Source organism: Microcaecilia unicolor, chromosome 7, assembly GCF_901765095.1.
Source record: "Microcaecilia unicolor chromosome 7, aMicUni1.1, whole genome shotgun sequence".
Taxonomy (NCBI): Eukaryota; Metazoa; Chordata; class Amphibia; order Gymnophiona; family Siphonopidae; genus Microcaecilia; species Microcaecilia unicolor.
In genome coordinates this window covers 131,020,280-131,045,869 of record NC_044037.1, presented here as the reverse complement: position 1 = coordinate 131,045,869, position 25,590 = coordinate 131,020,280, and the positions used below count along the sequence as shown (strand labels likewise).

Here is a 25,590-nt window from a genome sequence, read left to right as displayed (position 1 = left end):
CACCCAATCAAAGAACTCAATGAGATTTGTTTGGCACGATTTCCCTTTGGTAAAACCATGTTGTCTCGGATCTTGCAACTTATTGGCTTCCAGGAAATTCACTATCCTTTCCTTCTGCTATATCTTTTTTGAGATATGGTGACCAGAACTGAACATAATTCTCAAAGTGCACACGCACCATGGAGTGCTACAAAGGCATTATAGTATTTTCAGTCTTATTTACCATCCATCCTATATAATAAAAAGCACCTCCAACGTTCTGAAGCTGACTCCGTGGCACAAAAACTTTGAGCCATTCGTGCTCTCCATCTGATGAAATGACATCGGAACTTCCTGGTACGTCACCAGCAACACTAACCAACCATAAGAAAGCAACACTCCCCAAATACCGTGCCTGAACGTCAACAGCACAAAACCGCCGAGAAGAACAGCACAGAAAACCTCGCAAACACACTCAAAAACAGCCCCCCCCCCGGTGCTCTGACACTTGCCCCTCCCGAGATGCCACTGGACCACATCCCCCGGCAACAGACACCCTCATCCTATTTCGGACACCCGCCCTCTTACCAGATTTTGGACCTCCCCCTCCTCCACCAAAAGACTCCCTCCCGAATCGGCATAAAAATCATAATCTCCCCCCCCTCCCGTCACGACACGCCTCCAGGCGTAGAGGACCCCACCCTCTCCCCCCACGCTCAAGGGTCTTTGTCCCTCCGTAACACCCTACATCACACTTGCAGGCCCCCCTCCATCAACTGTGTTATGAAATTAAAAAAAAAAACAGCAACAACACGGAAACAACCCACTCCACCCCTCAACAAACGTCGACCCCATTCCACCCACCACTACATTTCACCCATCCACCCACCTCCGCCCGTGCCATTGACAGACACAAACACACACACACAATACATCCCCCTCCACCCCCCAAAAAAAACACGCAGAACCACCTCCAAAACCACTGCAAACCCCTCTAAGTTCACAAACAATTCCTCCTACTTTGACAGAACACAAAAAAACAAAAAACAAAAAACAGCAACAACACAGACACAACCCACTCCACCACTCAACAAACGCGGACCCCCCCCCCCCCTCCCACTGTCATGGACAGACACAAACACAACACAAAAAACAAAAAAAAAACCCAGCAACAACACAGACACAACCCACTCCAACCCTCAACAAACGTTGAACCCCCTCCAACCACCCTCACATTTCACCAACCCACGGACCCCCCCCCCCCCCCCCCCCACTGTCATGGACAGACACAAACACACACACACACACACAATACCACATAAGTTCAAAAACAGCTCCTCCTACTTTGACAGAAGCGCGGGGTACAAATGTAACAAAAAATAAAATAACATCAGAGCATACAACTTGTTTCTCCAATGCCAAAAGGATGGAGGTGAATTTTGAACTCAGTGAATAAGAATACACTTCTCCCCTATTATGTACCCTTTACTTATAAACATCTGGAGGCCTTTTCCATGAATCCCATAATCAGTCCTCTTATTGACCAAGATCCTAAATGGCAATGTAGGGATATCACCTGCCGCAAATTAGTATTAATTTCTAACCAAAACATGTATCTTGTTGCACTGCCACACTGCATGAAAAAAGTGTTCTCATTCATTAAGGAACGCATTTTCAAAAGAGAAAAACTTCCAAAAAGTGGCATAAATCTGCATTTGGACGTTTTTCTCACAAAAACTTCTAAGTTGATATTTTCAACACCAATTTTTAGACGTTTTTCTATGAAGTGCGTCAGAAGCAGGGCCGCCGAGAGACTGGGCCAGGCCCGGGACAAGGGCACCCCCGGGCCCCCCCCCCCCCCCGAGGTCGCCGCCGCTCCCCCTCCACCCACCCCCCTCCGCCCACCACCGGGCCGGGTCCCTGCATTGAAATTACAGCGCCTCTCACCTCCATGTAAAAGCGCTGCAGGCAGCAGCAGATTGCCTCCCTCCTTCGGGCCTCCTTCCCTCCCTGACGTAACTTCCGTGAGTGCGGGACACAGAGAGGGAAGGAAGCCCGAAGAGAGGCGATCTGCTGCTGCCTGCAGCGCTTTCACACGGAGGTGAGAGGCGCTGTGATTTCAATACAGGAGGCCCGGCCCGGTGGCAGACGGTCGACGACGGACAGGGCCGGTCTTAGCAACTGCAAGGAGCTGTGCAGACCAGTTCGCTGGGGCCCACCCCACCCAGCCCCGCTCCAGTATACCCAAAATGACAGAAACCAAATTAGCATACAGATTCTGCATGCAGCACAATACCAGAAAAACAGAACATTGCTATACATTGCAAAATAAGACAGCAGATGTAAATTCTCAAATAGGACATATTCCAAATATTAAAATGAAATAAAATGATTTTTTTCTACCTTTGTTGTCTTGTGACTGTTTTTCAGATCATGTTGGTGCCAGTCTCTGTTTCTGCTGCTCTCTATCTGCTCCCTTAACTCCACTTCCAGGGTTTCCTTTCCATTTATTTCTTTACTTTCCTCCTTTCTTCTTCATTTCTTGCCCTACATCCATAGGTAAAAGCTGGGTCCTCCGTGGACTTGACTGGAGGAGGTATAGAGTGGATCCAGCTTTTGCCTATTTTCTCCAGCCATGTGCAGTTTTTCTCCTCTTTTCCCTTTCCCTCATCTCCGTCAGGATGCATCTCCTTCCTCTCTCTTCCCTCTCCTCCATCCATGTCCAGCATTTATCCTCTCTCTCCTCCCCTCCATCCATGTTCATCTCATGTCCTCTCTTACTACTACCCCCTCCCCTCCATCCTTATCCAGCATTTCAACTCTCCCCTCTCCTCCATCCGTAGCTAGAATTTCTCCTCTCCCCTCCATCCATGTGCATCTACTTCCTGTCTACCCTCACTTCCATCCATGTCCAGCATGTCTCCTCCCCTCCCCTCCCCTCCATCCATCAGTAGCAACTCTCCTCTCCCCTGCCCTCCCTACCCATCCATGTCCAGCAATTCTCCTCTGCCCTCTCCTCCCATCTATGTCCAGTGATTCTCCTTTGCCCTCTGTCCTCCCCTCTGATTCACATCCAGTGATTTTCCTCTGTCCCCTGCCCTCTCCTCTCTATCCCCTCCATCCATGTGCATCTCCTTCCTGTCTTCCCTCACTTCCATCCATGTCCAGCATTTCTCCTACCCTACCCTCCATCCATCCATAGCAACTACCCTCTCTCCCCTGCCCTCCCTACCCATCCCCAGTGATTCTCCTTTGCTCCCTGTCCTCCCCTCCCTTCCCTTCCATGTCCAGTGACTCGCCCCAGGCCCCAACTTACCCCCCTTTTCACCCCCCCTCGAGTTTCAGTTCCCAGCCCCAGCTGTGCCCTCAGTTTTCCACCACAGCCCTCCTTTCCTTCCAGCTGCCCTGTGTTTAAAAAGTTACAGCGGCTGGAAGGAAAGGAGGGCTGTGGTGAAAAACTGAGGGCACAATAAAGACCTTTACAAATTAAAAAAAGTTGCAGCGGCGAAAAAGCAGGCTCACCTCTCCTTTAAGCCCTTCCCCTTCTCTCTCAGCGTGCACTATGCCGCCTTCGCGGAAACCGGAAATTACATCAGTGCATGCTGAGAGAGAAGGGGAAGGGCTTAAAGGAGAGGCGAGCCTGCTTTTTCGCCGCTGCTTCAACTTTTTAAATGCAGGGTGGCTACCGGCCAGCTGGAAGAAAAGAAGCTGAGCGACGCCAACGATTTGGCAGGGAGCGACAGGAAGCGCCACAGGGCCCCTGGAGGCGCGAGGCCCTGTGCGACCGCTCCTGTCACCCCTGCCTAAGAAGACCGGCTCTGACAACGGAGGGCGGGTGGGACTGTGGTGCTGTGCCCCACTGGAGGCCCGGGCCCGGGGAATTTTGTCCCCCTCTCGGTGACCCTGGTCAGAAGTGTGTTCAAATCACAAGGAGGTGTGCCAGGGGCATGTTAAAGGTGGGATCTGGATGTTCCTAACACTTGGACGTTTTTCAGCCATAATGGAACAAAACAAAATTGTCCAGGACTAAAACTAAGGTGCCCTAAATGACCAGATGGCCACTGGAGGGAATCAGGGATGACTCCCAATACCCCCCAGTGGTCACTGTCCCCCTCCCACCCCCCAGAAATGTGAATACAAATATGATTTAGCAACCTCTATGACAGCCTCAGATGTTAGATCCAGGTCTATTAGAGAAGTATGCAGGTCTCTGGAGTAGTGTAGTGGTTAGTGCAGTGCAGTGCACCATGGCGTGGGAGACTCTGGTCCCTATTGCCCTCTACCTGTAACATTTGTGGTTACTGTGAGCCCTCCAAACTGTGAGCCCTCCAAAACTCACCAGAAACCCACTGTACCCACATATAGGTGCCTCCTTCACCCATAAGGGCTATTGTGTACAGCTGTGGGCATTTGGTTTTGGGGGGGGGGGGGGGGCTCAGCAGACAAGATAAGGGAGCAACAGTGAGATTTGTACCTGGGAGCATGTTTTTGAAGTCCACTAGGGTGCCCCATTTACCTCTTGGGATATCTGGGAGACCAGTCTCCTAAAAATGCTGGCCCCTCCTACATCCCAATGGCTTGATTTCTACGTTTTTCACTTGGACTTTTTTTTTTTTAATGGACCAAAAAACTAAATGTCCAAACACAAAACCTTGTTAGAAACAGTATTTTTGAAAACAAAAGATAGACATTATTCTTTTTGGAAAATTACCTTCTTATTCAGATTTTGGACATTTTTTGCAAAATGTCTAAAGTTGTACTTAGACATCATATCAAAAATGCCCCTTAACGCATATCAGACACATGGGGGTGGCAACACATCCCACTCTATAAGCCTCCTTTTGAGAAAAATATGCTGTATTCAGAACACGATATTGGCATTCCTGCAACTCAGCACTGTGTGCTGTCCCTGAAATATCTAAAATTAGTAATCTAATTTGGATCTCCTCTTATGAGTTCCCCAAAGGAACATCATATTTTGAAGGTAAGGAGTTGCCCAGTGCCTTATAAAACCATGGTATTGACACTTTCCTTAAGGCATTGCCTTTCACAAATTCCCTCAACTTTACCCCATTCTATTTCACAGCCCTTGTTGGTCTAATGTAGCCAAATAGGACACCTGCACATAGGCATAGTTATCCCACTTTTCAAATACAATTTTCTGCTGCAAATCTGTAAAAGACATAATAGTCCCATCCTCTTGAAGGATATGTTCAACCTGTGAAATACCCTGAGCCCGCTACTGCCTAAACACCAAATTATCTAAACCCAGTAAAAACTTAGCATTACAACTGATTGGGAGAATGTCACTACAATGACACAAAGGACATAAGAGGAGGCTAGCTCTAATCTCTGAAGGAATTTTATGCCGCCTGATTGTGTAATAGGTAGTTCAAATGCAAGGGTGCAAAGTAAGATTTCTCAAATGACAAAGGTGTAAAATCATTACAGTCCAAAACCCAATCACACATAGAGTAGGTGTGCCTGATTATAAATTTTTTTATTTTTTTTTTATTTCATTTTTTATAATGCAATCCAACAAAGGGACTCAGAAAATGGAAATACTATAACAAATAATCAATAATCACATTATACAATAGAAAATCTAACAAGTCCACGTCAAGGGAACCATATTACCAATTAAAGAAATCTATAACAATTACACATTCCTAATAACAGCGTTATCTCATCAAATTAAAATCCTTAAATCATAGTTACTTCTTTCTCTTTACTCTTAGGAAACTGATCTAACTGAAGGGAATCCCAGAAAACATCATCTTTAAAAAGAAACCAGACACTTGCATGGAAATTTAAGAAAAAAGTAGTGCCTAGGGCCAATACTCTAGATTTCAAAGCCAAAAAAAGCTTTCCATCTGATTTGCATTGCCCTGGTCACATCATGAAATATCATGATTTTTGCACCAAAAAAATTTTCAATTTTTCTTCTTAAAATACAGTTTCATAATCAAAGCTTTATAACTCTCATTAGCTAAAGTTACCTTAAGGGTGGAACATGATTGTATTACATCATGAGTATCCTCAAGAAAAGCAGTCAGAACTCTCTCAGACATTGCTAAATGACCCACTCCTTGTTCAGAAGATATTTTCTTTCTCATAGACAAATAATAACAATTAGAAATACTTATTGATGCAAGATTTGGCAAACCCAAAATCTCCTTGAGATATTTCCTCAATAAGATGTCAGGTGAAAGCAAATAAATAGAAGGGAAATTGAAGAAACCAAGTTTCTGGCTCTATCAGCATTTTCAATCATTTCTAACTTCAAATGGAGACTATGAGAGTCTCTAATTGCTGAAACCAATATTGCCTGTAGATTAACTACTTGAGTTTCAACTTTCTATAATCTACTAAACATTTGAGTCCACATTCATTGCTATTACTACTACTCATTTCTATAGTACTACTAGATGTACGCATTATATGCAGGTACTTTCTCTGTCCCTGAAGGGCTCATAATCTAAGTTTTATTGGTACCTGGGGCAGTGGAGGGTTAAGTGACTTGCTCAAGGTCACAAGGAGTGGGAATTGAACCCAGGTTACCAAGATCAAACCTGCTGCACTAACCATTGGGCCACTTCTCCATTCCTTTGAAAAGTCAGAGTTTTGAGAAAGAACTGTCTTCAACATCCCCTCCACATGTTGATTAGAATCCCATAAGTCTTTTAAGGTGTGAATCTTCTCTTGGGCAAATGGCAAATTGAGAAACCTCAAATTGAACAATTTGAGGTAACTTAGCAAAAACCACAACTGAATTCTTCCCCCTATCTACTGGGGATCTGAATCGCAAACCCCAGGAGGGGGGTAGAGTACGTTCAGGGGAGCTAAGAGAGGCACCAATTGGAGAAAAGATCTGATTCTCAGTCACTTCTACCCTGCTAACAACAGTCACATGTCTACCAATTGGGCCAGTGATAGTTGGAATAGACACTTTAAATTTGGTCTTCTGTTTCCCCATTTCCAGGATGCAAACCAGAAATCTGAAATAAAGCTGTAAATACTTCACCTCCTTGCCACTCCTCGGTGTTCCAAGGGGCTCCCAAGGGGCAGAGCATGCCCCTTTGGTCACACCGTGAAGCCGTGTGCTGCAAAAGTGCCATCCTTTTGTGGAAACAGAAAGGCTTCCAATGGCGCTGGATAGGTATCTGCACAGTGCCTGATGGAAAGACCAGCAAATGCTCCCCAATGGGAATCCTGTGTATTCTGTAGGATGTCAAAAGCAGAGCCCAACTCCCTCCAACTCTCAAACACTGACCAAGTAGTATTAGTCCTCTGATTATCAATTTTTATGTCAGGCAATCTTAAACCTCCTTGCTGCCAATTTCCACTTAAACCCACTGTGATTTAGATTTCTGGCCCCCCTCCCCCCAACAAAATGTCCTCAAGATTTGACACAGCACCCCTAAATCTTTATGTAAAAAACAAAGGGGAAGTATTTGTAGAATGTGTAACCAATGAGGAAAAATAATCATCCTGTAATGACAGATCTTCCCAACCAAAGACAATGGCAAAATTCCCCAACTTTACAATTGCTGCTGTGTATCCTGTAACAATTTATCAATATTTATTCTATACAACCATTTAATATCCATTGACAGCAATACCCTTAGATACTGAAAGGAGGAACCAGCCCATCTCAACAGAAAAGATTCTCGACACTCTTGGCACACTGAGTCACTGCTCACCAAAGCCTCTGACTTGGTTAAATTAAGTTTAAACTCTGAAAAGTCCCCATATTTCCTAAACCCTTCTAAAAGAGATGGAAAGGATCTGTGATTTGCACTAATAGAGTGTCTGCAAATGCTGCTATCTTGAATACTGATTGACCCTCCAAAAAACCTTTTATTTCTACATTGTTTTGAATTTCCCTAATTAAAGCAAATAATAAAGAAGATAATGGACAACCCTTGTAAATGAGAAAAGGGTCTGGAAGTATTCTGTTAACCCACATCTGCACTTTGGGATTGTGGTATAATGTTCTAACAGTATTTTGAAAAAAAAAAACTCTGCATAACATATGTTGCCAGTACCTCATATAGGAAGTCCCATACCACCCTATCAAATACCTTTTTGGCATCAAAACCAGTTTTACATTGAGGGCAACTTCTAATGTTTAACCAGCTCTAATGTGGCTAGAATTCTACGCATATTTTTGACTGTACAATGCTCCCTAACAAAAAGCAGACAGCACACATGACAACCTATTAGCCAAAAAATTTGCCATTAATGTTGTTTTAAAATTGAGCAATGAGATAGGACTCTGGTAACATCAGTTTTGGTAACACTATGACATGAGCATTATTAAGTGAATTCAGAAGGGAGCCTTTTCTATAATGACATTAATTCAAAACAAAAATGATATGATCCACTTCAATTATAGAAAAAAACATCTAACAGATGCACATATTTACAAAAAAGATATATGTACTAAATATGGCTGAGCAGGAAGGAAAATCCTCAAAGAGCTCCGGATCCAAAAAACCTCCAGAGCTATATCAATTAAGATTTACTCTTCATTATCGGCTAAAAACCTTTCATGATCATTGCAAGTATTTAAAGTGTCCAAAATAACAAAAACTATGTGGAGGGGCATAATCGAAAGGGACGCCCAAGTTTTCCTGGGGACGTCCTCGCAGGACGGCTCCAGCAAGGGGCGGGGAAACCCATATTATCGAAACAAGATGGGCGTCCATCTTTTGTTTTGATAATACGGTTGGGGACACCCTAATCAGCAAATTTAGGTCGACCTTAGAGATGGTCGTCCCCAGGACTTGGTCGTTTCTGATTTTCGGTGATAATGGAAACCAAGGATGCCCATCTCAGAAATGACCAAATCCAAGCCATTTGGTCGTGGGAGGAGCCAGCATTCGTAGTGCACTGGTCCCCCTGACATGCCAGGACACCAACCGGGCACCCTAGGGGGTACTGCAGTGGACTTCATAAAATGCTCCCAGGAACATAGCTCCCTTACCTTGTCTGCTGAGCCCCCAAACTCCCACTAAAACCCACTCCTCACAACTGTACACCACTACCATAGCCCTTACAGGTGAAGGGGGGCACCTAGATATGGGTACAGTGGGTTTGTGGTGGGTTTTGGAGGGCTCAAAGTTTCCTCCACAAACATAACACTAAAACTGCTCCAGGGACCTGCATACTGCTGTGATGGACCTGAGTATGACATCTGAGGTTGGCATAGAGGCTGGCAAAAATATTTTTAAATATATTTTTTGAGGGTGGGAAGGGGTTATTGACCACTAGGGGAGTAAGGGGAGGTCATCTCCGATTCTCTCTGGTGGTTATCTGGTCATTTCGGCCACCCTTTTGTGTCTTGGTCATAAGAAAAATACGACCAGGTAAAGTCGTCCAAGTGCTTGTCAGGGACGCCCTTTTTTTTCCATTATGGGTCGAGGACGTCCATGTGTTAGGCGCATCCAAGTCCCGGCTTCGCTACGCCTCCGATACGCCCCCTTGAACTTTGGTCGTCCCTGCGATGGAAAGCAGTTGGGGACGTCCAAAATCGACTTTTGATTATACCGATTTGGACGACCCTGGGAGAAGGACGCCCATCTTCCGATTTGTGTTGAAAGATGGGCATCCTTCTCTTTCGAAAATGAGCCCGATAGTGAAATTCGAAAAGGTACAGAGAAGGGCGACAAAAATGTTAAAGGGGATGGGACAACTTCCCTATGAGGAAAGGCTAAAGCAGCTAGGGTTCTTCAACTTGGAGAAAAGACAGCTGAGGGGAGATATTATAGAGGTCTATAAAATAATGAGCGGAGAGGAATGGGTATACGTGAATCGCTTGTTTACGCTTTCCAAAAACACTAGGACTAGTAAATTTCAAACAAATTGGAGAAAATATTTCTTCACTGAACATATAACATAGTAACATAGTAGATGACGGCAGAAAAAGACCTGCACGGTCCATCCAGTCTGCCCAACAAGATGAACTCATATGTATACCTTACCTTGATTTGTACCTGTCTTTTTCAGGGCACAGACCGTATAAGTCTGCCCAGCACTATCCCCTCCTCCCAACCACCAGCCCTGCCTCCCACCACCGGCTCTGGCACAGACCGTATAAGTCTGCCCAGCACTATTCCCCACCTCCCAACCACCAGTCCTGCCTCCCACCACCGGATCTGGCACAGACCGTATAAGTCTGCCCACCACTATCTTCCCTCCCAACCACCAACCCCCTCTTTCCCCCACCGGCTCCGCCACCAAATTTCGTCTAAGCTTCTGAGGATCCATTCCTTCTGCACAGGACCAGACGGAAGACAACATATTAATAATGCCACGTATTAAACGTAATAATAATCAGAACAACAAGCATACATTGAAAGCTGTAGCGGAGAAATTAAATGAATTCTTTGCTTCGGTCTTCACCGAGGAGGATTTGGGAGGGATACCGGTACCGGAAAAGGTATTTGAAGCAGATGAGTCGGAAAGACTAAATGATTTCTCTGTAAACTTGGAGGATGTAATGGGGCAGTTCTGCAAACTAAAAAGTAGTAAATCGCCGGGTCCGGATGGTATTCATCCCAGAGTATTAATAGAGCTGAAAAATGAACTTGTGGAGCTGCTGTTAGTAATATGCAATTTATCCCTAAAATCAGGTGTGGTACCGGAAGATTGGAGGGTGGCCAATGTAACGCTGATTTTTAAAAAGGGTTCCAGTGGAGATCCGGGAAATTATAGACCGGTGAGTCTGACGTCGGTGCTGGGAAAAATGGTGGAGGCTATTATCAAGAATAAAATTACGGAGTACGTACAAAAGCATGGGCTGCTGAGACAAAGTCAGCACAGATTTAATGAAGGGAAGTCTTGCCTCACAAATCTACTGCATTTTTTCGAGGGGGTGAACAAGCATGTGGACAAAGGGGAGCCGGTGGATATTGTATATCTAGATTTTCAGAAGGCGTTTGACAAAGTGCCTCATGAAAGACTGCGAAGGAAACTGGAGAGTCATGGGATCGGAGGCAGTGTATTATTATGGATTAAGAGCTGGTTAAAAGACAGGAAGCAGAGAGTAGGGTTGAATGGTCAGTATTCTCGATGGAGAAGGGTAGTTAGTGGGGTCCCTCAGGGGTCTGTGCTGGGACCGCTGCTTTTTAACATATTTATAAATGACCTTGAGATGGGAGTAACTAGTGAGGTAATTAAATTCGCAGATGACACAAAGTTATCCAGGGTCGTCTCGTCGCGGGAGGAGTGTGAAAGATTACAAGAGGACCTCGTGAGACTGGGGGATTGGGCGTCCAAATGGCAGATGAAGTTCAAAGTGATGCACGTGGGAAGGAGGAACCCGAATTACGGCTATGTCATGCAAGGTTCCACTTTCGAAGTTACGGAATGAGAAAGGGATCTGGGAGTCATCGTGGATAGAACGTTTAAATCTTCCGCTCAATGTGCTGGGCGGCTAAGAAGGCGAACAGAATGTTGAGTATTATTAGAAAAGGGATGGAAAACAAGCATGAGGATGTTATAATGCTGTTATATCGCTCCATGGTGCGACCGCACCTGGAGTATTATGTTCAGTTCTGGTCGCCTCATCTCAAAAAAGATATAAAGGAATTGGAGAAGGTGCAGAGAAGGGCGACGAAAATGATAAAAGGGATGGGACGACTACCTTATGAGGAGAGGTTAAGACGGCTAGGACTCTTTAGCCTGGAGAAAAGGCGGCTGAGGGGTGATATGATAGAGGTCTACAAAATAATGAGTGGGGTAGAGCGGACAGATGTGAAGCGTTTGTTTACGCTTTCTAACAATAATAGAACTAGGGGACACAAGATGAAATTAGAATGTGGTAGGTTTAAAACTAATTGGAGAAAGTTTTTCTATACTCAGCGTGTGGTTAGACTCTGGAACTCATTACCGGAGAAGGTAGTGACGGCAGCTGGCCTTGCTGAGTTTAAAGGGGGTCTGGACAGATTCCTGAAGGAAAAGTCCATTGATCATTATTAAATTTTGGGTTTTTACCAGGTTCTTGGGGCCTGGATTGGCCGCTGTCGGAGACAGAGTGCTGGGCTTGATGGACCTTTGGTCTTTTCCCAGTGTGGCATGCTTATGTACTTATATATGTACTTATGTATATCCCACGCATGTTTGAATTCCGTTACAGTTTTCATCTCCACCACCTCCCGCGGGAGGGCATTCCAAGCATCCACCACTCTCTCTGTGAAAAAATACTTCCTGACATCTTTTTTGAGTCTGCCCCCCTTCAATCTCATTTCATGTCCTCTCGTTCTACCGCCTTCCCATCTCCGGAAAAGATTTGTTTGCGGATTAATACCTTTCAAATATTTGAACGTCTGTATCATATCACCCCTGTTCCTCCTTTCCTCTGGAATTTGTTGCCAGAGAATGTGGTAAAAGCAGTTATGTTAGCGGGGTTTAAAAAAGATTTGGATAACTTCCTAAAGGAAAAGTCCATAAGCCATTATTAAGCTGGACTTGGGGAAAATCCACTGCTTATTTCTAGGATAAGCAGCATAAAATGCATTGTAGTGCTATAGGATCTTGCCAGGTATTTGTAACCTGGATTAGCCACTGTTGGAAACAGGATGCTGGGCTTGATGGACCTTTGGTGTGTTCCAGTATGGCAATGCTTATGATCTTATAACTTTCACTCAAAGGTGTAAAAAATGCACCTATCTTAAGAAACTCTTCTAGCCAACTTCTCATTCCCAGATGAGATCCCCAGACCAACGATGGCCATCATTTTGCACTGCTGCTTCAGGGTCTGCAACAACGGGACTAGTGTATTAGCAAGAGGCTCTATGATCTCATTTTTCAAAAGTTTATAGAACTTGTTACAAAGCCCATCTGGACTTGGGGCCTTTCACAGTGGACTTTACTGTATCACCCATAGTACTTCATCCTGATTCTCCTCTGAGACCCTTGGAAAATCCAAACTGGACAAATACATTTCACTATCCAAGGAAGCAGGCTCAGGTGCTGAGTACAAAGATTTTTAAAAAATCTGAAAAATTCTATTAATAGCAGTATCAGTGTTAGCCATTCCCCCCTGTCCATCTCTCATAGCAGTGATCTTTTTCGGGTCCTGCCTCTGCTTACCTAATCTAGCTAACAGTCTACTATTTTTATTTGCATATCCAGGGCTTTGTTTGAGGGGGTACTTAGGGGTACTGAGTACCGGCACCTTTTCCACTGTCTGCTAAACTTGACCCATGGTTCTTGTATTTTAATGAAAGAGCTCAGGTTCCACATACAAATTCTGCCTTGTCATAGATTCTATGACTGGTTGCAGGGGTCCTGGCTATTGTAGGGTGAGTCCCTCAATGGATCACTCCACCCCTGAAGGGTGGCCTGGCATTTGAGTACCGGCACCTTTTTTGCTAGACAAAATGCACTGTGCATATCTGTATAGTTGGTACTTATAATAACTAATAGAGTTTTTGAGTAAGTTGCTGTATCAACTTGTGTAAAGTCTGTTGCATTTCCAAAAGCTGGACTCTGTTTTTTAATATGGGGTGAGTGCTATATATACAACATAGTTTAGTAACCTGCTTCTCCAAATGCAACAGCAACCAGTCCTTCACTTTCTTTATGTAACTTGCATATGCCCCTCAAAACTGCCTTAGCAGCCTCCCAATTTTAAAATTGGGGTATCTTTGTGAATCTGATTGCATTCTTCATACAACTTCTGTTTGGACACCAAAAACTTGTAAAATTGCCCATTAAAGTATAGAGAAGAGGGAACCTCCATTGATATGTGTCAGGAGTAGTATTGCCTACAGGGTGATCAGAAATGGCCTATCTCTGCTTCAGCTATTCCCATAAAAATACTGCAGGATACCAGAATATAATCTATTCTGCACATGGTGGAATGTGCTCTAGAAAAATGAATATAATCTCTCTATGTAGGATGCATCCACCATGTCCAGCGATTCACACACAAAAGGCACACCCCTTCCTACATTAATGGTTTCCTTTACATTGCATTGTGATCTATCTATAAGGGGATCATGTACTCGGGGCAGTACTCCATTAAAGACTTTTTCATTTATGCATAAGATTTCCTGGAAAAATATGTGCATACATTAGCAGGTGTAAATGTGTGGGAGTAGGTTTCCTGGAGTAATTTTCAAATGAAAGTAAAGTGTGTACATCATTTTGAAAATTAGTCTAAAGCCTTCAGGTACATATTAGCTGTGTTTTTTTAATACCTACAGTATGCAGGCTGTTGCAAAATTACCCTAACAGAGAATATAGATCTCTCTTTCTCTCTCATATATATATATAGATATATTAGAGGTAGGCAATGATTAAAAATATTAATCACGGCATGCAGTGGGCACATGCTTTTACAATCCTAGTCGCCGCATCTCAAAAAAGATATAGTAGAATTAGAAAAGGTACAGAGAAGGGCGATGAAAATGATAAAGGGGATGGGACAATTTCCCTATGAGGAAAGGCTGAAACGTCTAGGGCTCTTTAGCTTGGAGAAGAGACAGCTGAGGGGAGATATGATAGATGCCTATAAAATAATGAGTGGAGTGGAACGGGTAGAAGTGAATCATTTGTTTACTCTTTCCAAAAATACTAGGACTAGGGGGCATGCGATGAAGCTACAAAGAAGTAAATTTAATATGTAGTTAAACTCTGGAATTCATTGCCAGAGAATGTGGTAAAGGTGGTTAGCTTAGTGGGGTTTAAAAAGGGTCTGGATGGCTTCCTAACGGAAAAGTCCATAGACCATTATTAAATTGACTTGGGGAAAATCCACTGCTTATTTCTGGGATAAGCAGCATAAAATGTATTGAGTTTTCTGGGATCTTGCCAGGTATTTGTGACCTGGATTGGCCACTGTTGTAAACAGGATGCTGGGCTTGATGGACCTTTGGTCTATCCCAGTGTGGCAATACTTATGTACTTATAATTTGTTTTTTTTTAAACATTGACCCAAACACCCTTTTGAACAGATACTCAGTGTGGCTGATTATTCTTCACAACTTGCTATTCAATTAGGGGTGGGCAATGATTAAAAGTTTTAATTAAAATTAATCATGGTATTAAAAATCTTAATCATATGATTAGTCGTACCTCTGGGCTGGATGGCTTGATACTAGTAAATTCCTACTGCATGGAAATTTTTTAAACCTGCTGAATATAATGAAAAGTTGCATACACACACTTCCTTTCCACAGCACATTGTTCTCCCTCCCCTCCATACAGGTACCTACTTTTCTCCTCTCCTGCTGCATCCTTCCCCTGTACATACACACAAGTGTATCCCCTTCTTCTGTTAAACCTGTTACCCTAACACACACCAATTTCTCTCCTTTCCTGCTGCTGACCCCTCCCCCCAGCACACACGTCCATCATCCCCCCACACCCCCCATTTATCTGGCTCTTCATAGGGTCTCTGGCAGCGATTCCCACATGCTACTTGCAACTGATGCCGATTTAAATATTTTTGCAGCACTGGAAATGGCATGTGCTAGAGAAGGGAACTACAGCCGGGCTGCTGCTGTACTTACCTTTTAGCGAGTGGGAAGCCCATGATAGTTTACTGCTGCTTCGTAAAATGTCCCTTTAATTGAAGTTAAAATGTTTTTAAATTAATCGCAATAGTGCATTAAATGCCCACCACTAATATATATATTTCTCTCTAACCCGACATTTCCTCGTGTCAGATAAAATGAAGTTATAAAACTTCTACATTTTCATATTTTAATATATCATTTGAACACTAAAACACATTAAAATAATATATTCTGAAGCAATTAGAGGTCAAAAATGAAAAGTTGAGACACTGAAACAGAAATGGGGGGGGGGGGGGGGGGGGTAAACCAATGTGGACTACTGTTTAGTTTGTTATTTTACCACAAGTTAGGTTATTTTATCACATGGTTCCATTGTATACAATGAGACCTCATACTAAAATAACCTGTCTTGTGGTAAAAGACCCCAACTTAACAGTAGCCCACATTGATAACTCCCTCCCACCTAAATATGCTAGTCTCGGAAGGATGAACTTTAGAAATGAAAGCATGGGCAACCAAATGGCAGATTAAATTTAATGTGGACAAATGCAAGGTGATGCACATTGGAAAGAATAATCAAAATCATAGTTACCTGATGCTAGGGTCCACCTTGGGGGTCAGCACTAAAAAAATAAAAGATCTAGGTGCCGTTGTATATAATATGCTGAAATCTTCTTCTCAGTGTTCAGTGGTGGCCAAAAAAGCAAACAGAGTGCTAGGAATTATTAGGAAAGGGATGGTAAATAAGACCGAAAATACTATAATGCCTCTCTATCGCTCCATGGTGCAACCGCACCTTGAATATTGCTTTCAGTTCTGGTCGCCATATCTCAAAAAAGATATAGCAGAATTAGAATAGGTTCAAAGAAGAGCAACCAAAATGCTAAAGGGGATGGAACTCCTCTCTTATGAGGAAGGACTAAAGAGGGTATAAGTACATAAGTAATGACACTGGGAAAAGACCAAGGGTCCATCGAGCCCAGCATCCTGTCCACGACAGCGGCCAATCCAGGCCAAGGGCACCTGGCAAGCTTCCCAAATGTACAAACATTCTATACATGTTATTCCCGGAATTGTGGATTTTTCCCAAGTGGTTTAAGGACTTGTCTTTTAGGAAACCGTCTAACCCCCTTTTAAACTCTGCCAAGCTAACCGCCTTCACCACGTTCTCCGGCAACGAATTCCAGAGTTTAATGACGCGTTGGGTGAAGAAAAATTTTCTCCGATTTGTTTTAAATTTACTACACCATTGCTGCCCCTACTGAAGCATACAGGAATAATGACATCAGCAAAAGCAACTTGGAAATGGATCTGTAAATTAAATGGATTTTCTTCGAAGGTTACACCATACTTGCCAATACGCGGGAACCCTGCCTATGCACCTGGAAGGCTATATTCGGTGTTCTGCAGATGGAAAAGGAAAGGGATAGTATACTTGTTACAAATACTTACCCATGAAGGACAGATAAAGCCGTTTCAGGAGCTCTGTGCTGAATGCGCCCTGCCGCCCTCCGATGAGTTCTATTATGCAAAGCTAAAGCATTATATACGTTCCTTGTCCTGGGAGGCGCTGGCGGAGGATGTCCAGGAAGAGTTGGCAACAGCATTCTCTTTAGAGGCACAGCAAAAAGTGCCCCTCACGTTCCATCACAGGCACATCAGGGACACAGTTACCGAACTGGACTATGCCAAGTTACTGGCTGCCTGGAAACGAGATATCCCCATGGCCCTTACATTGCCTCAGTTCAAGTCCCATGTGTTACAATGTGCAAAACAATGAACATGACGCAGCACTGGGAGCTACAATACAAATTTGCTCTTCGACTCTACATTTCTCCTAGAAGAGCCTTTCACATGGGACTCTCGCCTTGGGGAGAGTGCCTCAATTGCAGGGATCCGGGGGCCACCCTGGGGCACATGTTTTGGTCCTGCAAGGGCATAGTCCGATTTTGGAAGGAGCTAGTACAATATGTTTCTGAGATGTGGAAGGTGGGCTGGAAGTATGACTCGGCGCTGCTCCTTGGCCATCCTGTTCTCATACACCCTGTCCCATCAGGATTTACCGCTTTTGTACGCAAAGCTATTGTAGTGGCTAAACAAGCAATACTCTCAGAATGGCTTACATACAACTACCCTACAGTATCGCAGTTGCGTGTGCATATGATAACGTTACTGCGGGTAGAGAGGGTGGGAATTACAGACTTTAAAACGAAGACTGGAGTGCGTTTCCAACTCACTTGGACTCCCTTTTGGAATACTCTGACTCCAACTGCCAGGAGTAGACTGTTAAACTTCTAGATATTGCCCTGTACCCTGCGTTATTATGTTCATTTGATGCCATAGTAAGGGAAACAAAATGGGGGGGGGGGGGGGGGGGGGGAAGGGAATGGGAGGGAAGGTTAAGTCCTATTTGTTGGGGTAGAAGTACTATGTGTTAGTTTAGCCACATGGGGGGAAATATCAGATGTTCATACATGATGATGTTAACTTTTCTTCTTAAGTTTTGAATAAAAATGATTGAAACATAAATTTACTACACTGTAGTTTCATCGCATGCCCCCTAGTCCTAGTAATTTTGGAAAGCGTGAACAGATGCTTCACATCCACCTATTCCACTCCACTATTTATTTTATATACCTCTATCATGTCTCCCCTCAGCCGTCTCTTCTCCAAGCTGAAAAGCCCTAGCCTCCTTAGTCTTTCTTCATAGGGAAGTCGTCCCATCCCCACTATCATTTTAGTCGCCCTTCGTTGCACCTTTTCCAATTCCCCTATATCTTTCTTGAGATGCGGCGACCAGAATTGAACACAATACTCAAGGTGCAGTCGCACCATGGAGCAATATAACAGCATTATAACATCCTCACACCTTTTTTCCATACCTTTCCTAATAATACCCAACATTCTATTCACTTTCCTAGCCGCAGCAGCACACTGAGCAGAAGGTTTCAATGTATTATCGACGACGACACCCAGATCCCTTTCTTGGTCCGTAACGCCTAACGTGGAACTTTGCATGACGTAGCTATAATTCGGGTTCTTTTTTCCCACATGCATCACCTTGCACTTGCTCACATTAAACGTCATCTGCCATTTAGCCGCCCAGTCTCCCAGTCTCGTAAGGTCCTTCTGTAATTTTTCACAATCCTGTGGGGTTCCTCAGGGGTCTGTGCTAGGACCGTTGCTTTTAAATATATTTATAAATGATTTAGAGATGGGAGTAACTAGCGAGGTAATTAAATTTGCTGACGACACAAAGTTATTCAAAGTCGTTAACTTGCGACAGGATTGAAAAAAACTTACAAGAGGATCTTACGAGACTGGGAGACTGGGCAGCTAAATGGCAGATGACGTTTAATGTGAGCAAGTGCAAGGTGATGCATGTGGGAAAAAAGAACCCGAATTATTGCTACGTCATGCAAGGTTCCACGTTAGGAGTTACGGACCAAGAAAGGGTCGTCGATAATACACTGAAACCTTCTGCTCAGTGTGCTGCTGCGGCTAGGAAAGCGAATAGAATGTTGGGTATTATTAGGAAAGGTATGGAAAACAGGTGTGAGGATGTTATAATGCCATTGTATCGCTCCATGGTGTGACCGCACATTGAGTATTGTGTTCAATTCTGGTCGCCACATCTCAAGAAAGATATAGTGGAATTGGAAAAGGTGCAGCGAAGGGCGACTAAAATGATAGCGGGGATGGGACAACTTCCCTATGAAGAAAGACTAAGGAGGCTAGGGCTTTTCAGCTTGGAGATGAGATGGCTGAGGGGAGACATGATAGAGGTATATAAAATAATAAGTGGAATGGAACAGGTGGATGTGAAGCGTCTGTTCATGCTTTCCAAAAATACTAGGACTAGGGGGCATGCAATGAAACTACAGTGTAGCAAATTTAAAACAAATAGAAGAAAATGTTTCTTCACCCAACGCATAATTAAACTCTGGAATTCATTTCCGGAGAACGTGGTGAAGGCAGTTAGCTTAGCAGAGTTTAAAAAGGGGTTAGACGGTTTCCTAAAGGACAAGTCCATAAACCACTACTAAATGGACTTGGGAAAAATCCACAATTCCAGGAATAACATGTATAGAATGTTTGTACGTTTGGGAAGCTTGCCAGGTGCCCTTTGCCTGGATTGGCTGCTGTCGTGGACAGGATATTGGACTCGATGGACCCTTGGTCTTTTCCCAGTATGGCATTACTTATGAAATGGCTTGCAGAAGTGTAGGCATGGGTTTTGGGCACATGCCAATCCATTTTATAGCGCGCCTGTAAAAAAGGCCTTTTTGTTTGCTGAAAATGGACTTGCGGCAAAATCAAAATTGCTGCATGTCCATTTTGGCTCTGAGACCTTACCACCAGCCATTGACCTAGTGGTAAAAAATCCAGGCGGTAATGATCTATGCATGTCAAATGCCACTTGGCATGCGTCCGTTAAATGCGCCAGAAAATAAAAAATATTTTTCAGATGCGCGTAGTGGACACACGCCAAAATTTAAATTACTGCAATGGCCACATGGTAACTGGGCAGTAACTTCAATTTGACGCTTGTAGGTGCCTACGTGGCTTAGTAAAAGGGCCCCCTAAGAGCATTCTATAAGCGGCACCTAGATTTAGGTGCAATAAATAGAATACATTTAGTTGATTTTCTCAGATTTATGTGCACTGGGATATATTCTATACCTATGCATGTAAATTTCAGAAAGTCCACAAAATTCCCATTTCCCTGCCCATAACCACACCCCTTTTTGTCTGCACACGTTACAAGTTTGGCACACTTTGTTACAGAATACGCTTAGCGAGTTGTGTGTGTAAATTCTAATTATTGCCGATTAGTGCTCATTATTGCTTGTTAAGTGCTGTTATCAGTGCTCATTAGCTGATTGAGCTTGTTAAGTTACACATGTGATAGAATCTGCTTGGATTTCAGCGTGGATTTATAGGCGCGGTATATAGAATCTGGTGGTATATACCTGAAACTGCCTTCAGCACTGCAGTTACAGGCATTTATCCATGTATTGTTGTAGAGCATCTTACTGAAATGGGAGCAATCTCTCAAGAATACTTGGAGCACAAGCTTTATGGTGTTTGAATGTAGCTACTGTACCCTTGGCAATAATGGTTTCATATACTGTGAAATTATTTTCTCTTACTCTTATAGGGATCTGCACTTGGCTGCATGGTGGGGCTGATGACTTATGGAAAGCGTCAATTTGAATTCTTGGATGGGACAATGAGGCAGCTGATCTTGCCATTCCACAATGCAATGACGGACCTCCTTACTTTGGTTGATGCTGATTCCAATGCCTTCAACAATTATATGGTACGTGATTTTTATGATGGAGAAGAAATATTGATACAGAACAGAGTAGAGATAATTGTAAAAGGCATTACCACAAATAAAACTGCTGTATGTGCAGAAATAGCTTTTGTAAAATACCTTTCTCCGAGGACAAGCAGGCTGCTTGTTCTCACTGATGGGTGACGTCCACGGCAGCCCCGAGATCGGAAATCTCCCTAGCAACAAAAGATTTCTAGAGCCTTCAATCGCGCGCGGGCACGTGCGTGGCCATCACCTTCCCACCCGTCAAGCGAGAGTACCGTGAGTTTTTTCTTTTTCCGCGGTAGAGAGCGGTTGTGTTGATAGCTGTGTCTCTCTGTGCCCGAGAAAAAGCCTTCGTTGTTAGTCGCGAGTTCACGTTTTTTCTTTTCTTTTCTTCCTTCTCATCTTGGAGAAAGTAAACATAAAAAAAAACTACTGGTAGTTCCCTTACTTTTTTAGTTGGGCCCTATTAAGTTTTCTTTTGCTGTCGTCGCGGCCCTTTTTGGCTGCCCATTCGCGTTTCTCTTTTTGTGCCCTTTTTTCTTGGCACTATCGCAAATTTTGACTTTGCCGCCGCTATTTTTCCGTCCATGACATCGAGGATTCCCAGCAGCTTCAAGAAGTGTGGTCGGTGCTGCCGGGCAATCTCAGGTACCGCTCCCCATTCGTGGTGTATCCAGTGCCTTGGGCCCGACCATCACCCAGACGCATGTAAGTTGTGTCTTAGCCTTAAAAAGCGGACATAGGCGTCGAGACAGGCTCAGCGGGAACGTCTGTTTGGAGCCTTGCCCGGCAGTTCGCCGTCAACGTTGACAGCGGTACCGAGGTTGGCGGCGGCATCAGCACCGGAGATGGCATCGACATCGGGAGAGCAGGTAATACCTGTCCGGAGACCACCACACGCTGGGAGCAGTGAGCCGTCGAGTGGATCTCCACCTGTCTCGAAGGCTCCTGCTGCAAAGGCCCATCAGGACCAACCACTTTCGGACCCGACCCCGAGGAGGCGTGTGGATTCCACGTCCTCCTCGTCGGTACCGAGGAGTGTTAGGTTTTCAAGGCAGAAACTAGGTTCGTGAGCCCTTGTGCCACTGCCGTGGAGCAGCAGTGGCAGGCAAAACCACCCCACACCAGAGACAAGGCAGAACTCTGACAGAAACAGCTAGACTTCACCTGCACTTGACCGCTGTTCCTCAGAAGCAGTGGCGTTCCTAGAGGGGTGGACTCCCGGGGCGGATCGCCGATGCACCCCGCCCCCCGGGTGCAGAGCCCCCCGGATGCAGCGTGACCCCCCCCTGGCGAAAGGACCCCCCCTGGCGAAAGACCCCCCCGCCCGGGTGCACGCCGCTGGGGGGGTGCCATTGGCGCCTGTCCATCGTTCGTTCCATGCTCCCTCTGCCCCGGAACAGGAAGTAACCTGTTCCAGGGCAGAGGGAGCATGAAACGAACGACGGACAGGCGCGCGTGGCACCCCCCCCCAGCGGCGTGCACCCGGGGTGGACCGCACCCACCACCCCCCCTAGGAACGCCACTGCTCAGGAGTTGAGCCCCTGGGTGCAGGCGGCCGACAGGACTTACCGGACAGGGCAGGAACTGGATACCCACTAGGCTGAACAGGGACTGAGTGTCAGAGAGAAAGGGAATATATATGGGCAGCAAGGCAGGAAACTGGGCTAGGACTCACAGACAGACAATACTACACAAGGCAGGAAATGGACAAGCTAGAGGACAGGAACTGAAAGCTGCCAAGCAGCCACTGAAACAGGGTACAAACACTGACAGACAAGAGACAGGACTGAAAGCTGCAGAGCAGCCTCTAAGAAAGAGACACAGACAAACAGAAACTAGACCAAGAATACAAACCAGGAACAAGACTAAGAAATAAGCAATAAACCTAAGCTAAACTACACACAGACTAACTAGAATCAGACAAGGAACTATACAAGAAACCAGACTAGGCAGAAGTGCAACAAAGCACCAACAAACCAGGGACCTTAGACGATGCAAAGGCAAACACAGATGTTTCCAGGTGATTAATAAAGCCCATCAGCTGCTGAAGTTCAGATTCAGGAATCACAGGTGCTGTTCAGGCACAAACAAGAGAAGCTAGTCTGGCAGCCCGGAAGATCCGGACTGGACTGGGCTGAAGTCTGGAACGGGTGACAGTTCATAGCAGCCACTGGTTCAGGCCACTAGAGGGTGAGGTGAGCACAGACAATGAAACAGTCACCACCGTGACAGGAGTACTGATGCCGTGCATCGAGCGAAGGCTAAGAAGCATCGATCTCCGTCTACACACGATACCAGGAGCTCTGGGGCGTCGAGGGACCCGGCACCCGGGAAGCGTCGACGCCGGGAGGACCGCTCACCCTCCATCCAAGAGGTGTCGATGCATCTGTCTTCGGACAGTCCGGTACCGCCTCCTTCCTCTGCACAGGTTCTGCCTCCAGCTCCTACATTGGCCCCACAGCCTTTCCCGGCACACACTCTTGACGAGTGCCTCAGAGCCATTTTTTCAGGTCTCCTAGAGGGGCTGCTGCGGTACTGGGGGTGCTTGCGCCTTCGGTACTGTTGATGGAAGCGGCAGCGAGCTCTGTGCCTGTGGTGCGGACCCCAACGCTGATGCCGCTTGCGGCTTCAGCTGCCACCCAGGTCGACTCCCCGTCGACATCGCTGGAGGAAGCTTTATCGCTGCCGGCACGGGAGTCGACTTCTCAACGTCATCATCGAGGACGTGGTTCCTCCGAGTCAAGACGGGCCCGGTTTCGGACTGCAGTTTGTGAACTCTTGTCCGACACCGAGGAGGATGCCTCGTGGGGAGAAGAGGAGGATCCCAGATATTTCTCTTCTGTGGAGTCTTGTGGTCTTCCTTCTGATCCCACTCCTTCACCTGAAAGGAAACTTCCCCCCCCCCCCCCCCCCCCGGAGAGCCTTTCTTTCTCCTCCTTTGTGCGGGAAATGTCTGTGGCTATTCCCTTCCCGGTGGTTTCTGTTCAAGGTCCTTGACTATCCTTCACCACCTAAGGAGTCGTCCACTGTTCCTCTGCATAATGTCCTTAAGTAGACATTGCTGAAGAACTGGATGAAACCTCTATCTAATCCCACCATCCCCAAAAAAGCTGAGTCTCAGTATCGAATCCATGGGGAGCCTGAGTTGATGAAGTTGCAGTTACCTCAAGACTCTATGGTTGTGGATTCTGCTCTCAAGAGGGCCAAGAGTTCTAGGGATTTTGCCTCGGCACCTCCGGGACGAGAATCTAGAACTCTGGACTCTTACCCACACTCTTATCACCTCTCGTCATGATTATTGTAACCTACTTTTCACCGGCCTCCCTCTTAGCCATCTCTCTCCTCTTCAATCAATCCAAAACTCTGCTGCGCGACTCATCTTCTGCCAAAGTCGCTATGCCCACATTAGCCCTCTCCTTAAGTCACTTCACTGGCTCCCTATCCGTTTCCGTATTCAATTCAAACTTCTAGTAACCTATAAGTGCATTCACTCTGCCACTCCCCAGTACTTCTCCATTCTTGTCTCTCCCTACGTCTCCCCTTGAGTACTCCGTTCTGTAGATAAATCTCTCCTATCTGTCCCTTTCTCCTCTACTGCTAATTCAAGACTCCGTTTCTTTTATCTCGCTGCACCTCACGCCTGGAATAGACTTCCTGAGCCTGTACGTCTTGCCCCGTCTTTAGCCGTTTTCAAGTCCAAACTCAAAGCCCACCTCTTACCACTGCTTTTGACTCCTACCTCACTTGCCCTATCCATTATCCTCACCTCTTTATTCCCTTACCCTTAATTGTTCTGTCTGTATTCCCTTACCCTTAATTGTTTTGTTTGTTTACCTGTCTTATCTAGATTGTAAGCTCTTTGAGCAGGGACTGTCTTTTGTGTATGGTGTACAGCGCTGCGTATGCCTTGTAGCGCTATAGAAATGATAAGTAGTAGTAGTAAGGCCAACCAGTCCTCTATGCTCGTGTCCAAAATTCAGCTCTACACGAGCATCCACATGCACAACAATGTAAAGCAACTGGCGGACTTGGTAGACAAGCTCCCTCTGGAGCACACCAGGTCTTTTCAGGAGGTGGTCAGGCAGCTGAAGGCGTGTCGTAAATTCCTGTCCAGGTGTGCTTACGACTCTTTTGATGTTGCATCCAGAGCCGCTGCACAAGGTACAGTGATGTGCAGACTCTCATGGCTGCGTGCCTCTGACCTGGACAATAGGGTCCAGCAGCGGCTGGCGGATGCCCCTTGCCAGAGGGATAATACTTTTGGCGAGAAAGCTCAACCAGCGGAAAACCGCTATGGACAATCTCTCCCACCGGGTGCCTTCAGCATCTACCTCATCAGGTAGACGTTTTTTCTGGGGAAGGCGGAGTGCTCCCTATGCTTACAATAAGCGTAGGTACAATCCACCTTCTCGACAGCCTTCTCAGGCTCAACCCCAGCGTGCTCGTTCTCGTCAACAGCGTGCGCCTAGACAGGCCCCCGCAGCTCCCCAGCAAAAGTAAGGGAGGGGCTTTTGACTGGCTCCAGTTGAGCATAGCCGCTATCAAAGTGTCTGTGCCGGACGATCTGCCGGTCGGGGGGAGGTTAAAATTTTTCACCAAAGGTGGCCTCTCATAACCTCAGATCGGTGGGTTCTCCAAATAGTCCAGCTAGGATACTTCCTCAATTTGATCTCCATACCTCCAAATTGCTCACCGGGAGCTCAGTCCTTCAGCTTCCAGCACAGGCAGGTACTTGCAGAGGAACTCTCCGCC

At 45.5% G+C, this 25,590-nt stretch overlaps 1 protein-coding gene and 1 long non-coding RNA gene across 7 annotated transcripts in view; one reads left to right on the top strand and one right to left on the bottom strand.

The window, feature by feature from the left end:
- The window catches only part of FTCD (formimidoyltransferase cyclodeaminase), a 1,011,684-nt gene that overhangs the window by 809,891 nt on the left and 176,203 nt on the right, over positions 1–25,590 (top strand). For all 6 annotated transcript variants that reach the window (XM_030210600.1, XM_030210602.1, XM_030210603.1 and 3 more), the window contains one exon: positions 20,671–20,832. In XM_030210600.1, the coding sequence (XP_030066460.1) occupies positions 20,671–20,832 (162 nt within the window). The remainder of the gene's footprint in view (positions 1–20,670; positions 20,833–25,590) is intronic.
- LOC115474907 lies at positions 2,428–20,744 on the bottom strand. The gene is made up of 4 exons (XR_003942933.1): positions 20,663–20,744; positions 17,207–17,213; positions 8,116–8,118; positions 2,428–2,440 (listed from the first exon to the last, which is right to left on the bottom strand). It is a non-coding gene; the product is annotated as an uncharacterized LOC115474907 (long non-coding RNA).